The 15,522-nt window shown below is 45.3% G+C and overlaps 1 protein-coding gene across 1 annotated transcript in view; it reads right to left on the bottom strand.

Moving 5' to 3' along the window:
- HSD17B8 (hydroxysteroid 17-beta dehydrogenase 8) overlaps positions 1-15,522 on the bottom strand; it is a 32,067-nt gene that overhangs the window by 15,129 nt on the left and 1,416 nt on the right. The window contains exons 2-4 of the mRNA XM_073598197.1: positions 9,747-9,949; positions 9,553-9,669; positions 2,199-2,294 (exon numbers count right to left, since the gene is read on the bottom strand). Coding sequence (XP_073454298.1) covers positions 2,199-2,294; positions 9,553-9,669; positions 9,747-9,949 — 416 coding nt within the window. The remainder of the gene's footprint in view (positions 1-2,198; positions 2,295-9,552; positions 9,670-9,746; positions 9,950-15,522) is intronic.

Genomic DNA, 15,522 nt, shown 5'->3' with positions numbered 1-15,522 from the left:
GAGAATGCTAATAAACAACAAAGAAAGGAAAAATCCAAAAAATGTATTTTAAAAAAATGGCACTTTATGATACACAGTGCTGTAGCGAACTAAGTCAATGTATTAAGGACACATCATGAGAGGCTGGAAAGGGGGGGGGGGGGGGGGTCCAGGACAACTAGGCTCAGCAGACGTGGGGTAAATGATGCTGCCCATCAGACTGAGGACATCTTATAACAGAGAAAAAGTACTGCAGGGGAAATCTCTGGACTGAAGCTGAGCTGACCATTGCAGCAAAAAACAGGTTTTGCTATTTCATCTTTTAGTTAGATATTCATTTTTATTCTGCTATTTTTGGCTGGACTTCTGCTTTAAAGCAGCGATTAGGCTGCAAAATGGCCATATCTCTGGTTTTAAGATGGACCCCTTAATAATTCGGTTAGGCCTCATGCACACTGGACGTTAAAATAACATTATAAAACCGCCAGTAGCTTTGCAGTGAGTTTTTCAACATTTTTTTAATGTTTTTCCAATAGCATTTTTTTAGCGTTTATTAGTGGTTTTCCGCATTAGTGTTTTTTAGCATTTAAAAAAAAAAATGTATTTATTTTTCTTTTAATGGATCAAAAACGTTAAACGCTGGTGAGTGGCGTTTTTGAGCATTTATCAATGTTTTTTGACATTAGAGCGTTTTTACAGCTGAAAAACTGCTCAGAACTCACTAGTTTTTTGTTTTTTTTTTAAAGCCAAAAAACGCTCCAGCCGAAAATTGCTGATAACAGCCCATGTGTGCATGGACACATAGGATAACATAATGGAGTAGGACATAGGATAACATGATGGGGAGTAGGACATAGGATAACATGGTGGGGAGTAGGACATAGGATAACATGGTGGGGAGTAGGACATAGGATAACATAATGGAGTAGGACATAGGATAACATAATGGAGTAGGACATAGGATAACATGATGGGGAGTAGGACATAGGATAACATGGTGGGGAGTAGGACATAGGATAACATGGTGGGGAGTAGGACATAGGATAACATGATGGGGAGTAGGACATAGGATAACATGATGGAATAGGACATAGGATAACATGGTGGGGAGTAGGACATAGGATAACATGATGGGGAGTAGAACATAGGATAACATGGTGGGGAGTAGGACATAGGATAACATAATGGAGTAGGACATAGGATAACATGGTGGAGAGTAGGACATAGGATAAGATGGTGGGGAGTAGGACATAGGATAAGATGGTGGGGAGTAGGACATAGGATAACATGGTGGGGAGTAGGACATAGGATAACATGATGGAGAGTAGGACATAGGATAACATGGTGGGGAGTAGGACATAGGATAACATGATGGGGAGTAGGACATAGGATAACATGACGGAGAGTAGGACATAGGATAACATGATGGGGAGTAGGACATGGGATAACATAATGGAGTAGGACATAGGATAACATAATGGAGTAGGACATGGGATAACATGATGGAGTAGGACATAGGATAACATGGTGGGGAGTAGGACATAGGATAACATGATGGGGAGTAGGACATAGGATAACATGATGGGGAGTAGGGCATAGGATAACATGATGGGGAGTAGGACATAGGATAACATAATGGAGTAGGACATAGGATAACATAATGGAGTAGCACATGGGATAACATGATGGAGTAGGACATAGGATAACATGGTGGGGAGTAGAACATAGGATAACATGATGGAGTAGGACATAGGATAACATGATGGGGAGTAGGACATAGGATAACATGATGGAGTAGGACATAGGATAACATGATGGGGAGTAGGACATAGGATAACATGGTGGGGAGTAGGACATAGGATAACATGATGGAGTAGGACATAGGATAACATGATGGGGAGTAGGACATAGGATAACATGATGGAGTAGGACATAGGATAACATGATGGGGAGTAGGACATAGGATAACATGATGGGGAGTAGGACATAGGATAACATGATGGGGAGTAGGACATAGGATAACATGATGGAGACTGTAGGAAAAAACATCTAAAGCCAAAAACAGCTGCTGTAAAAACGTCCAAAGACGTCCAGTGCACAAGAGGCCTTCGTGTTTACTTCAGTATAAGGAATGGCCTCACCAGAGTTATAACAACTCAATTTTTTTTCTCTTTTTACTTTCCATCACTGGGAAAAATCTTGATACTTTGAGGACTCACCTTTCCCACAATACTGCCAATGTTGATGATGGAACCTCCATTTTGTCCCGTGGCTAGGATAGCTCGGGCCACGGCTTGTGTGATCAGAAATGTACCCTTCAGGAAACAAAGAGAGAATGAACTCTTTACATTACACCTAAACTTTCTACTGAAAAAAAAATAGAATGATCATGGTGACCTACCAACTTCCCTACAAACTGATGATGATAGGTTGCCCTAAAGCGTGCGTGAACCCAAAACCAAAATTTTATGTACATTCGCTTGCCAGTCCTTATATGTGATGACTGCATTAGTTTTCTTTTTAACCACTTGCTTATTGGGCACTTTTACCCCCTTCCTGCCCAGGCCAATTTTCAACTTTCAGCGCTGTCACACTTGCAATTAAAATTGCGCGGTCATGCGACACTGTACTCAAATTACATTTTTATAATTTTTTCACACAAATAGAGCTTTCTTTTGGTGGTATTTATTCACCACTTTATTTTTGTTTGCTAAATAAACGAAATAAGATCAAAAATTGTGGAAAAAAAACCCCAAAAAAGTTTTTGTAGTTTGTTATAAAATTTTGCAAACAGGTAATTTTTTTCCTTCACTGATGGGTACTGATAAGGGAGCACTGATAAGGGAGCACTGATGGGGCTGCACTGATGAGGCAGCACTGATGAGGCGGCACTGATGAGGTGGCACTGATGAGGCGGCACTGATGAGGCGGCACTGATGAGGTGGCACTGGTAGGTGGCACTGATTGGCAGCACTGGTGGGCACTGTTGGGACTGCACTGATAATCAGTGTAGATGTTCCTTTTACACAAGCCGGTTATCGGCTCTCTTCTCCTCTCCTCATGCTGTCAATGCGAGGAAAGGAAAGCCAATAACCAGCTTCTGTTTACATCCGTGATCAGCTGCCATTGGATACAACTGATCACGTGATAAAGAGCCGCTGATTGGCTCTTTACCTCAATCTGTGATCAGCAGTGTCTGGAGGACACTGCAATCACAGAGTGAACCGCCCGCACCCCACAGCGGCCCCCGATCACAGGACGCCATCATGACGACATTCCAGAAATAGCTGGCATTCAGCCAATCCTTCACGACGCGCGTTTCATCACAATCCGACGTCATCTTGGGGAACGTTCCCTGAGACGACGTCAGATTGTGACGAAACACGTGTCACGAGGATTGGTGTGCTGACGTCATCGCGCTGTAACGTAGTGGACGGGTGTTCGCAAGCCGGCTGGCTGTTTTCTTGATGTTTTTATCCTGCATTCTTGTAAGTGCAACTTTTAGTCTTTAATAAACCTTACATGGTACGATTCACACGATGGTGAGTTTGTTTGCACTTTTGGGTCTCCCTGGTCGCCTGGTGTGTAGTCCAAGATCCTTCCTACCCACTACCTGTGAATTGCCATCTCAATACCCTTCTGGACAGAGGCCCTGGCTGGGTTTATAGCCGCAGGCTCATGAGAGGAGGCAGCCTATCTGTTTCCATGTGGAAAACCCAGAAAACACCAGACAGGAAGGATTACTGCAGAATGTAGTTCTACTGCAAGCACGAGGTCCCCCTTTTGGGGTACCGGAAGTCAGATTATGGACCTTTTTGAAGGGACTTTTTCTATGGTAGGAGGTATGAACTGGACAGCCTGAGCTAGGAGGAACTGGAACTGTGTATGGAGGAATCTGTGAGATGCTGTATCTGCAAGAATGTTCTTGAGTTATAAAATATTCCAAACAGAAAAATCACTTGCCTTAGAGCCCTTTCACACTGGGGCGGTTTGCAGGCGCTATTGCGCCAATAATAGCGCCTGAAAACCGTCCCGAAAGTGCCGCTGCTTTGTCTCCAGTGTGAAAGCCCCGAGGGCATTCACACTGGAGCGGTGCGCTAGCAGGACGGGAAAAAAAGTCCTGCCAGCAGCATCTTCGGAGCGGTGAAGGAGCGCAGTATATACCGCTCCTTCACCGCTCCTGCCCATTGAAATCAATAGGATAGTGCGGCTATACCGCCGGCAAAGTGCCGCTTTGCGGTGGTTTTTAACCCTTTCTCGGCCGCTAGCAGGGGGTAAAACCGCCCCACTAGCGGCCAAATATCAACGGTAAAGCGCCGCTTACAATAGCGGCGCTTTACCGACGACACCGCCCCCGCCCCAGTATGAAAGGGCCCTTAGGTAAAAAAACGGCACTTCCGCCTAGCAGCACTGGGGTCACCAGTTCGAATTCCAACCATGGCAATAGCTGCCTGGAGTTTGCATGTTCTCCCTGTACCTGCATAGGTTTCCTCCCACATTCCAAAGACGTGCTGATAGGTTTATTGGATCCTGTCTAAATTGGCCTTAGTATGTGAGTTAGGGAGCTTAGATTTTAAGCTCTTTGAGGGCAGGGACTGATGTGAATGTGCTACATATACACTATATTACCAAAAGTATTGGGACGCCTGCCTTTACACACACATGAACTTTAATGGCATCCCAGTCTTAGTCCGTAGGGTTCAATATTGAGTTGGCCCACCCTTTGCACCTATAACAGCTTCAACTCCTCTGGGAAGGCCGTCCACAAGGTTTAGGAGTCTGTCTATGGGAATGTTTGACCATTCTTCCAGAAGCGCATTTGTAAGGTCAGGCACTGATGTTGGACGAGAAGGCCTGGCTCGCAGTCTCCACTCTAATTTATTCCAAAGGTTTTCTATCCGGTTGAGGTCAGGACTCTCTGCAGGTCATTCAAGTTCCTCCACCCCAAACTCTCTAATTCAATGTCTTGGTGTGCAGTCATGTTGGAACAGGAAGGGGCCATCCCCAAACTGTTACCACAAAGTTGGGAACATGAAATTGTCCAAAATATCTTGGTATGCTGACGCCTTAAGAGTTCCCTTCACTGGAACTAAGAGGCCAGGCCCAACCCCTGAAAAACAACCCCACACCATAATCCCCTCCACCAAATGATTTGGACAAGGGCACCAAGCAAGGTCCATAAAGACATGGATGAGCGAGTTTGGGGTGGAGGAACTTGACTGGTCTGCACAGAGTCCTGACCTCAACCCAATAGAACACCTTGGGGATGAATTAGAGCGGAGACTATAAGCCAGGCCTTCTCATCCACATCAGTGCCTGACCTCACAAATGCTCTTCTGGAAGAATGGTCAAACATTCCCATAGACACACTCCTAAACCTTGTGGACGGCCTTCCCAGAAGAGTTGAAGCTGTTATAGCTGCAAAGGGTGGGCCAACTCAATATTGAACCCTACGGACTAAGACTGGGATGCCATTAAAGTTCATGTGTGTGTAAAGGCAGGCGTCCCAATACTTTTGGTAATATAGAGTATGTGAAGTGCGGCGTAAATTGACGGTGCTATATAAGTACCTGTAATAAATTAATTAAGAAAAAAAAACAGTGCAGTGCTAAATCATATTAAATAATGTTATACATATGTGAAAATCTTAAAAATTAACCACACGTGATAATTATAAAACCTCTGATCAATTATGACCCGTTGGTTACCATACAATGTCCATACAGGCATACCCCACTTGTATAAAGTCCACACAAAACAGAAAAAGAACGGGTTGTTTAAATCTTCCAAACGTGAACACCAGTGTGCTGAATAAGAATAAATCAGTGCACCCAGAAAAGGACCACACTCCAGCTTCTTACCAGAGCCTATTAATATATATATAAATGGTCAATCAGCACCTGAAGGGTTAAAGTCTCCCAGTGGTTTACTCGTCTCCTCCACGGACCAAATGCCAAGGTATATGACCAAAGTAATTCTCAAAGACAGAAGATACAAGGCAAGCTCATAGCATAAAACCACATAGATTACTTTATTATAATAAAAAAAAAAAAAGCAAAGTGCGCACTTACAAAAAAATAAAAGCATCCAAGCATATCTCATTTTGTGTTGTTCCTATGGGCAAGCAGTACAACCCCGGTCTTCTGTTCACTTGCATGACGTCACTCTCGTAGACCCCCACCCTACGTGTTTCGTCACAGGGGACGTCATCAGGGGGGGCCCGTCCTGCTGTCTACGTCATCTGTGACAAAAGCATAGGGTGGGGCCTACAAGATTGACGTCATCACAAGAGCCCGGGAGCAGGGGCGGACTGACAACTCATGGGGCCCCCGGGCAATAGGAGATTATGGGGCCCCCAGGCAATCAGAGATTATGGGGCCACATAGTATACACATACATGTACACACAGTATACACAGACATGGTTCTATTGGCTGTCCCTGGTCCATACTATCCCTGGTTTTACTGAGGTTGGCAACCCTGATGGGGCCCCCTAGTGGCCCAGGGCCCTCGGGCAGTGCCCGAGTGGCTCAATGGTCAGCCCGGGAGCTTGCTTTAGCTCTTGTAAAATTTTAATACAGCATGCAGCTTCTGTAGACACCATCTGCCTGACAAGGGGGAGCATTGATGGCTATCCTTCTAAAACAAATAGAACCCCTCAGTGCATAAACATACACCCTATGCTGATCCCACTGTGCATGTTTATGTCACTGCCACTCAAAAAAAAAAATTTATCATATGGCAGACAAATCTTCTGAATGTCACCTTATACACAAAGCCTAGTGAGCCAGAAAAACTAAGGCGGACGTTGAGAAATGCAGATTGTCGACATCTTATCTAAGTGCAGTGCTTGTCAAATTAATTATTCTGTTGCAGTGGAATTCATATATTTGCCCCATAGTATAATTTGTACCTGTCTTGCGCCATAATCCTCCTGACGCACTACTGCACGTCACTATTGCACCAGATATATTTATTTTTATTTATTTATTTCAGGTACTTGTATAGCGCCGTCAATTTACTCAGTGCTTTACATATACATTGAACATTGACATCAGTCCCTACCCTCAAGGAGTTTACAATCTAAGGTCCCTAACTCACATTCATATATATAAATTCATTTTCTACGCCATTATTTGTTTGGCGTAGATTGTGAGCGTTTTTGTGCGAAAAAGTCGCAGATTTTTTTTTCTTACAATTGCCACACCAATCAAATCTTTCATTTCAAACCCTTCAACTGAACTATTATTTGGCGCATCTACCAAAGCAGGTTCCTGTACACTCACCGGCCACTTTATTAGGTACACCCTCTGCTAGTACCGGGTTGGACCCCCTTTTGCCTTCATTCTTCGTGGAATAGATACAACAAGGTGTTGGAAACATTCCTCAGAGATTTTGGTCCATAGAGACATGATGGCATCACGCAGTTGCTGCAGATTTGTTGGCTGCACATCCATGATGGGAATCTCCCTTCCACCACATCCCAATGGTGCTCTATTGGATGAGATGTGGTGAGTGTGGAGGACATTGGAGTACAGAGACCTCATTGTCCAGTGGCGAGATGATTGGAGCTTTGTGACATGGTACATTATCCTGCTGGAAGGAGCCATCAGAAGATGAGGACACTGTAGTCATAAAGGGATGGACATGGTCAGCAACAATACTCAGGTAGGCCGTGGTGTTTAAATGATGCTCAATTGGTACTAAGGGGCCCAAAGTGTGCCAAGAAAATACCCTCCCCCCCAATAATTACACCACCACCAGTCTGAACCGGTGATACAAGGCAGGATGGATCCATGCTTTCATGTTGTTTACACCAAATTCTGACCCTTCCATCTGAATGTCACAGCTTAAATCGACACTCATCAGACCAGGCAACGTTCTTCCAATCTTCTATTGTCCAATTTTGGTGATCCTGTGCGAATTGTAGCCTCAGTTTCATGTTCTTAGCTGACAGGAGTGGCACCTGATGTGGTCTTCTGCTGCTGTAGCCAATCTGCTTCAAGGTTCGATGTGTTGTGCGTTCAGAGATGGTATTCTGCATACCTTGGTTGTAGAGCTGCACGATTAATCGTGGAGAATCGTTATCGCGATTCTCCGCCCGCCACGATCGCAACTCCGGATTTGAACGATTCTACGATTCTGACCATTCAAAGCGCGCGCCTGTTTCGGAGCTGAGGGGAAGCCTTCGGAGCCAGCGTGAAAACGTCTGACGTCAGCAAAGAAGAATGTGATTGGTCGATAAGTATGTCAGAGTGACAGCCCCGCCCCCCCGGTGTTGGTAGGTAGGGGGCGCTGCCTCTACCGAGATGGTGGCGGGTGCTTCCTCTCCCTGTGTGCGTCCGAGCGTGTGATGTCAGCGGGAAACATGGCGGAGAGCAGGAGCGGGCCGTACAGCCCCCCCCCCCCCCCCCCGAGACCGGAGCCCTGACCGGCACCGCCCCTATCCCCCCGATGGGGGTCTCTCTGCTTGGGCTGCTGTGCCAGGTGTGTCCCACCGGGGCCACAACACACTGGGTGGTGACAGAGGACGGCATGATCCAGCAGCAGGGGAGGTGACACCTGACAGAGGGGGAACACATGACAGAGGAAGAGACAGGGAGGGGGGACACCTGAGAGAGAGCAAGGGGGACACCTAACATAGAGGGGGGGGATCCTGGGATTGGGGGCACCTGACAGGGGGAGGGAGATGGAGGGCGATCACGAGAGAGAGAGCAGAAAAAGGGGGACACCTGAGATTAGTAGGGGCACCTGAAAGGAGGATAGGGGGAAACTTGAGAGGGAAAAGGGGTCACTTGAAAGAAGAGGGGGACATCTGAGAGGAGAGGCTCTCAATCAATCAATCTCTCTCAATTAATCAATCACTCTCTCTATCAATCTCTCTCTCCAAAAAAAAAAAAAAAAAAAATTACGTTGCAAGAATCGTGATCTTTTTATTCTAAATAAAAAAATTGTGATTCTCATTTTTGCCAGAATCGTGCAGCTCTACTTGGTTGTAACGAGCGGTTATTTGAGTCACTGTTGCCTTTCTATCATCTGGAACCAGTCTGCCCATTCTCCTCTGACATCAGCAAGGCATTTTCCTCCACACAACTGCCACTCACTGGATATTTTCTCTTTTTCGGACCATTCTTTGTAAACCTGAGAGATGGTTGTGAGTGAAAATCCCAGTAGATCAGAAGTTTTTGAAATACTCAGACCAGCCCGTCTGGCACCAACAACCATGCCACGTTCAAAGTCATTTAAATCCCCTTTCTGATGCTCGGTTTGAACTTCAGCAAGTCGTCCTCATCACGTCTAGATGCCTAACTCCACTGAGTTGCTGCCATGTGATTGGCTGATTAGCAATTTGTGTTACCAAGCAATTTAACAGGCTTACCCAATAAAGCGTCCGGTAAATGTAGTTTTCCAGTGTCTGCACAAAGAACTGTCAGCGTGGCATCAAAGCCACCAAAGCCGCATTAGAAAATGACTTGTAACGTCACCCTGAATCGGACTATTTGCAGACAATTCTCATTGTCTGACACTTTGATAAATGAGGCTGCCAGCAGGGTAATGGAGCCTGTCAGATTACCTTGAGGTTGACGCTGAGCACAGAATCGAAAGCTTTCTCTGACAAGCGAAGCAGAAACTCGTCCCGGGTGATTCCGGCGCTGCTGACAGCAACACGAGGAGGGGCAGAGAAGCGAGACTGAGGAGACAAGACAGAGAGGTTATCTGGAGAATTGCCCGGCTCATCACAATCACACCACACCGCCTCCCGTCTACCTGTATCTGCTCCATTAGTGCACCGACACTGTCGCCTTGGGAGACGTCGGCCGTGAACGCGGCATGCTCTTGTCCGGGGAGGTTAGACGATAACGTCTGTAGAGTGTCATTAGCAGAGTTGATGTTCACATCAACGACAGCAACCGAAGCCCCCTCTTGGGAAAGTCTCTGACACACCGCTCGTCCGATTCCGCTGCCGCCACCTACGATAGAAAAGAAAACATTCTGACTCCTACCCAAAAGGGCCTGGAAAATAGTCCTAAAGTGTTACTAAACCCAGGACCCTGCATACACTATATCTGGCCCCCCACAGTACACAGAACATGGAAATGCAATTATTTTAGTAAATATAAAATGCTAAATACCTTTTCTCATCAGCAGTATATAGCAGTCTTGTGACTTCTATCAGTGTCTGGTTAAAGCTTGTAGGAGGAGTTTTCATTCTCCTCTGACTGTCCTATGAGGTTGCATGACCTTTGACCCTCTGTCTGGACAGTGCAGATTGGCCCTGTGCTGATCACATCCCTCTCCCCCCCAAAAAAACTCTTTAGCAATATACACCAAACTGAGCATGTGCAGAGTGCCCCCAAGGCTCTGTTCTATCAGCAGATGGATTGGACACAGTAAACAAAGAGGAGGATCAGAGAAGACAGGATCAAACAGACTTTTTACACAATGCAGAGGATTAACCCCTTAGGTCCCACAGGAAGTACACCAAGCATGCTTTACTGCATATACAGATTGATTTTACTGTTGTGGGTTTAGCAACACTTTAAAGGACAAGTTTACCTTTAAAGAAGATGATCTGTACACCGTACACTGCATAGCAACCCTGGAGCTTGTAAATATCACAATGCTCAATAATGGCATGTATCATTGAACAACATGGCCACGTGACTTCTGGAACGGCTTCCTGGAAGAAGATAGAGATTATCATTGGCCAGTGCAGCCATGTGACCACTCTGACCAATGTTAATGTCTGCTAAGTCCTCTTCTTCCGAACCAGCTTCCTGGAAGAAGGAAGATATTCTCATTGGTCAATGTTGCCATGTGTCCACGCTGCCAAATGCGAATCTCTTCTGAACCTTCTTTTTCTGGAATGGCTTCCCAGAAGAAGGAAGATATTCTTGTTGGTCAGTTTGGCCAGGTGATCACCCTGACTAATCAGAATCTCTTCTGTGTCTTCTTATTACGGAACAGCTTCCTGGAAGAAGGAAGATATTCTCATTGGTTAGTTTGTCCACGTGACCATGCATCTCTGGAACAGCTTCCCAGAAGAAGGAAGAAGTTCTCATTGGTCAATCTTGCCATGTGTCCACGCTGCCAAATGCGAATCTCTTCTGAACCTTCTTTTTCTGGAATGGCTTCCCAGAAGAAGGAAGATATTCTCGTTGGTCAGTTTGGCCAGGCGATCATGCCGACCAATGAGAATCTCTTCTGTGTCTTCTTCTTCTGGAATGGGTTCCCGAAAGATATTCTTGTTGGTCAGTTTGGCCAGGTGATCACGCTGACCAATGAGAATCTCTTCTGTGTCTTCTTCTTCCGGAACAGCTTCATGGAAGAAGGAAGATATTCTCATTGGTTAGTTTGTCCACGTGACCATGCATCTCTGGAACAGCTTCCCAGAAGAAGTTCTCATTGGTCAATGTTGCCATGTGTCCACGCTGCCAAATGTGAATCTCTTCTGAACCTTCTTTTTCTGGAATGCCTGCCCAGAAGAAGGAAGATATTCTTGTTGGTCAGTTTGGCCAGGTGATCATGCTGACCAATGAGAATCTCTTCTGTCTTCTTCTGGAACAGCTTCCCGGAAGATATTCTCGTTGGTCAGTTTGGCCAGGTGATAACGCTGAAAATGAGAATCTCTTCTGTGGCTTCTTCTTCTGGAACGGCTTCCCAGAAGAAATCACGCTGACCAAAGTGAATCACTTATGAGCCTTCTTCCAGAACAGCTTCCCGGAGGAAGGAAGAGATTTCTCATTCATCATTTTTGGCTTCATGACCATGCTGACCAATGAGAAGGTGTATAAAATATAGAAAAACCTGCGCTAAATAAAAAGCTGCTAACACAATTTGCTGGCTGCAAACATTTACAGAAGATTAGCATAAAAGTGTAGCGCTCCTAAATAAAATTACACCAAAGTGAATATAATGTCTGTTCTTTGTCCACATGCAATAGAAATGTGACCCAGATAGAAATATGCCACCTCCAATAGAAGCACACACGGCCTCTTACCAAATGGAGTTGACCACCTAATTACAAGTGGTGAAAGCAGTTATGCTCCGGGAATTTATCTCAAAAAGATCCGATCCACCAACTATTAAACTCGCCTTAGGACCGCACCTCTGGGATGGTCATATGGCACAAAGCAGTGAATGCCCAATAGATATATCTCAAATGAAGAAATAAAGCCCTCTCATAGTGTAGTAAGCGCGCAATCTATGTTTTATTAAAGATTAAAATCACACTCACATGGATCCAGGCATAGTAACAGGGTTAAAAAAGTTTCCAACCAAAAAGCTCCACCCTACGTTTTTCGTCATCATAAGACGTTGTCAGGGATCAACATGAATGTCTTCTGAGCCTTCGTCTTCCAGAACAGCGTCTCAGAAGAAGGAAGAGATTCTCATTGGTCAGTGCAGCCACGTGACCACACTAACCAATGTAAATCTCTTCTGAGCCTTCTTCAGGAACGGGAAGGAAGATATTCTCATTGGTAAGCTTGGCCAGGTAACCACGCTGACCAATGAGAATCCTCTTCTGAGTCTTCTTCTTGGAAAGGCTTCCCGGAAGAAAGAAGAGATCCCCATTGGTTAGTTTGGCCATGTGACCATGAGAATCTCTTCTGAGTCTTCTTCTTGGAAAGGCTTCCTGGAAAACAGAAGAGATCCGCATTGGTCAGAGTGGCCACGTGACCACGCTGACCAATGAGAATCTCTTCTGAGGCTTCTTCTTGAAAAGGCTTCCCCAGAAGAAAGAAGAGATCTGCATTGCTCAGAGTGGTCACGTAACCACACTGACCAATGAGAATCTCTTCTGAGCCTTCTTCTAGAACAGTTTCCCAGAAAAAGGAAGAAATTCATATTGGCCAACTGCTCGCCATTGTGAGCATAATGATGCTTACAGGCTCCAGTGCTGCTGGTACACTGTATGGATCCTATTCTGTAAGAGTAAACCTACCCTTTAAAGTGAAGGTAAACCCTAACATCTAACACTTGCTAAAACTTCATGGGGGGGGGAGATTTACTCAAACTGGAGCACCCAGAATCCAGTGCAGCTGTGCATGGTAGCCAATCAACTTCTAACTTCAACTTGTTCAATTAATCTTTAAAAATAAAACCTGGAAGCTGATTGGTTACTATGCGTAGCTGCACCAGATTTTGCACTCTCCAGTTTTGGTAAATAACCCTCCCTTCCCCCCGCCCCAATGTATCTTAACCACTTAAAGACCGCCCACCGCATATATACTGCGGCAGGGCGGTTCTATTGCATTTCTATACCTGTACGTTGTTTCATGCAATAGAGACTATGGGCGCGCGCTGCATAGAGCAGGAGCCAATGCTCGGTTCCGTCGGACCTGATGTCCGCTGGCCACCCGTGATCGCTCCACAGAAAGGCAGAAAGGGGATCTGCCTATGTAAACAAGGCAGATCCCCGTTCTGACAGGGAACTACACAGAGATCCTCTGTTCCTAGTAATCAGGAACAGTGATCTCTGTGTTCTGTCAGTCCATCCCCCAGAAAGCACAAACAGGGAACACATTTAACCCTTTGATTGCCCCTGATGTTAACCCCTTCCCTGCTGGTGTCATTTATACATATGCATTTTTTTTTAGCACCGATCACTGTATTGGTGTCACTGGTCCCCAAAAAGTGTCACTTAGGGTAAGATTTGTCCGCTGCAATGTCACAGTCCCGCTAAAAATTGCTGATCACTGCCATTACCAGTAAAAAAAAAAAAATGCCATAAATCTATCCCATAGTTTGTAGACGCGCAAACCAATTAATATACGCTTATTGGGATTTTTTTTACCAAAAATAAGTAGAAGTATACATATCGACCTAAATTGATGAAGAAATTCATTTTTTTACTTTTTGGATATGTTTTATAGCAGAAAGTAAAAAATATTGTTTTTTTTTTTTTCAAAATTGTCAGTATTTTTTTGTTTATAGTGCAAAAAATAAAAACCGCAGAGGTGATCAAATACCACCAAAAGAAAGCTCTATTTGTGGGGAAAAAAGGACATCAATTTTATTTGTGTACAACGTCGCACGACCGCGCAATTGTCAGTTAAAGTAACGCAGTGCCATATCACAAAAAATGTCCTGGTCATTAAGGGGGTAATTCCTTCCAGGGCTGGTGGAAATAATTGGTTAAACAATTGCTTTTTTTACACAGTACAACAATCTTTTCACTTTTTTTCATTCCTTGCAGCACCTCGGTGCTGCTGATCTTCTGCAGCCTCTTGCTTACACTCCAGCTAAGGTTGTGTGAATTTCCACGGATGGTTTCTTAAGAGGTGTGCAAAGTGCATTTGCACAGCCACTTATAATCTTCACCAGGGGAGCAGGTGACAGAGCGACAAAGCAGAAGAGCACTTTGGAGGCAAGGACAGAGCGTTGTCATCCTGTAACAGGAAGTGCCTTCATGGCAGGATCACCAGTGAATATTGAAACCTACAGACGCATAGCTCCCAACTGTTCCTGATTTCGAGGGACTGTCCCTGATTTGGGGCAATGTCCCTCTGTTCCTCATTTGTCCCTCATTTTGGTCTGATCTATATAGTTATATATAAAATGTACAATTCTCCTTTAAGGGGGCGTGGCAAGGGGTGTGTCCTATGCCTGCATACTTTTGCTGATAGGGGTCCCTCATTCCCATCTGAAAAAGTTGGGAGGTATACAGACATACCAATATTGGAAAGGACTTGAATGGCAATGCAATTTACATGTGAAAGCCTCTATGAGATTTTAGTGACTGGGATTGGATCTACGTTAAAAGATTTCTTGTATTTCATACCAAATTCTGTGTTCAGGTTCAGATATTTAAAGTGGGAGTAAACTCCCATCTCTGACTTGTACCTATAGGTAAACCTATAATAAGGCTTACCTATAGGTACTATAAATACAGTGGCGGACCATCCATTATGGAGCACGGGCGCTGTTCCCCCTATCCATGCGTCCGGCCCCCTGATCTACATTTGGGGTGCCGGACGCATGAATTTTTTTTTTTAAGCACTTTATTAGAGCTAGGGGCTCTAATAGGCTTCAAAAAAAGGGTGAGCTCAGGGTACTGCCCCCCGAGCCCACCCAGTTGTGTGAGAATAGCAAATGAATATTTTCTGTTCTCACACCGATCCTCCTCCCGGCCAATCAGGAAGCGGGTCATGAGACCAATCACCACATTGGCTGAAAGGACAGGCGATCCTATTGGATGCCTAGGAGGAGGAGGGAGGAGACGCACGGCGGAAGCCGCCATGATGCAGAGGAGGAGACGCCCATCGCAGCGTTACCTGCCCAGAACCTAAATGGGGTAAGTGCTGGATGACTGACCATGAGAGGGGGAGGGCGGGGTTGTTTGCCGACCCCCCCCCCCAAAAAAAACCACCAGTGGCCACAGTGTAAATATCTTCTAAACATGCAATGTTTAGGAGGTGTTTACTGTATATGCAGCTGATGACGGCATGCGCCCGAGACGTTCCTTCAGAGTCCTGAGCCATAAACGATGGCTCCAACCCTGCGCATGCACGGGAGTGACACCATTGTGCATACCTCCCAA

This window comes from Aquarana catesbeiana, linkage group LG09 (genome assembly GCF_042186555.1).
Source record: "Aquarana catesbeiana isolate 2022-GZ linkage group LG09, ASM4218655v1, whole genome shotgun sequence".
Lineage (NCBI taxonomy): Eukaryota > Metazoa > Chordata > Amphibia > Anura > Ranidae > Aquarana > Aquarana catesbeiana.
This window is presented reverse-complemented; position numbering and strand designations above follow the sequence as displayed.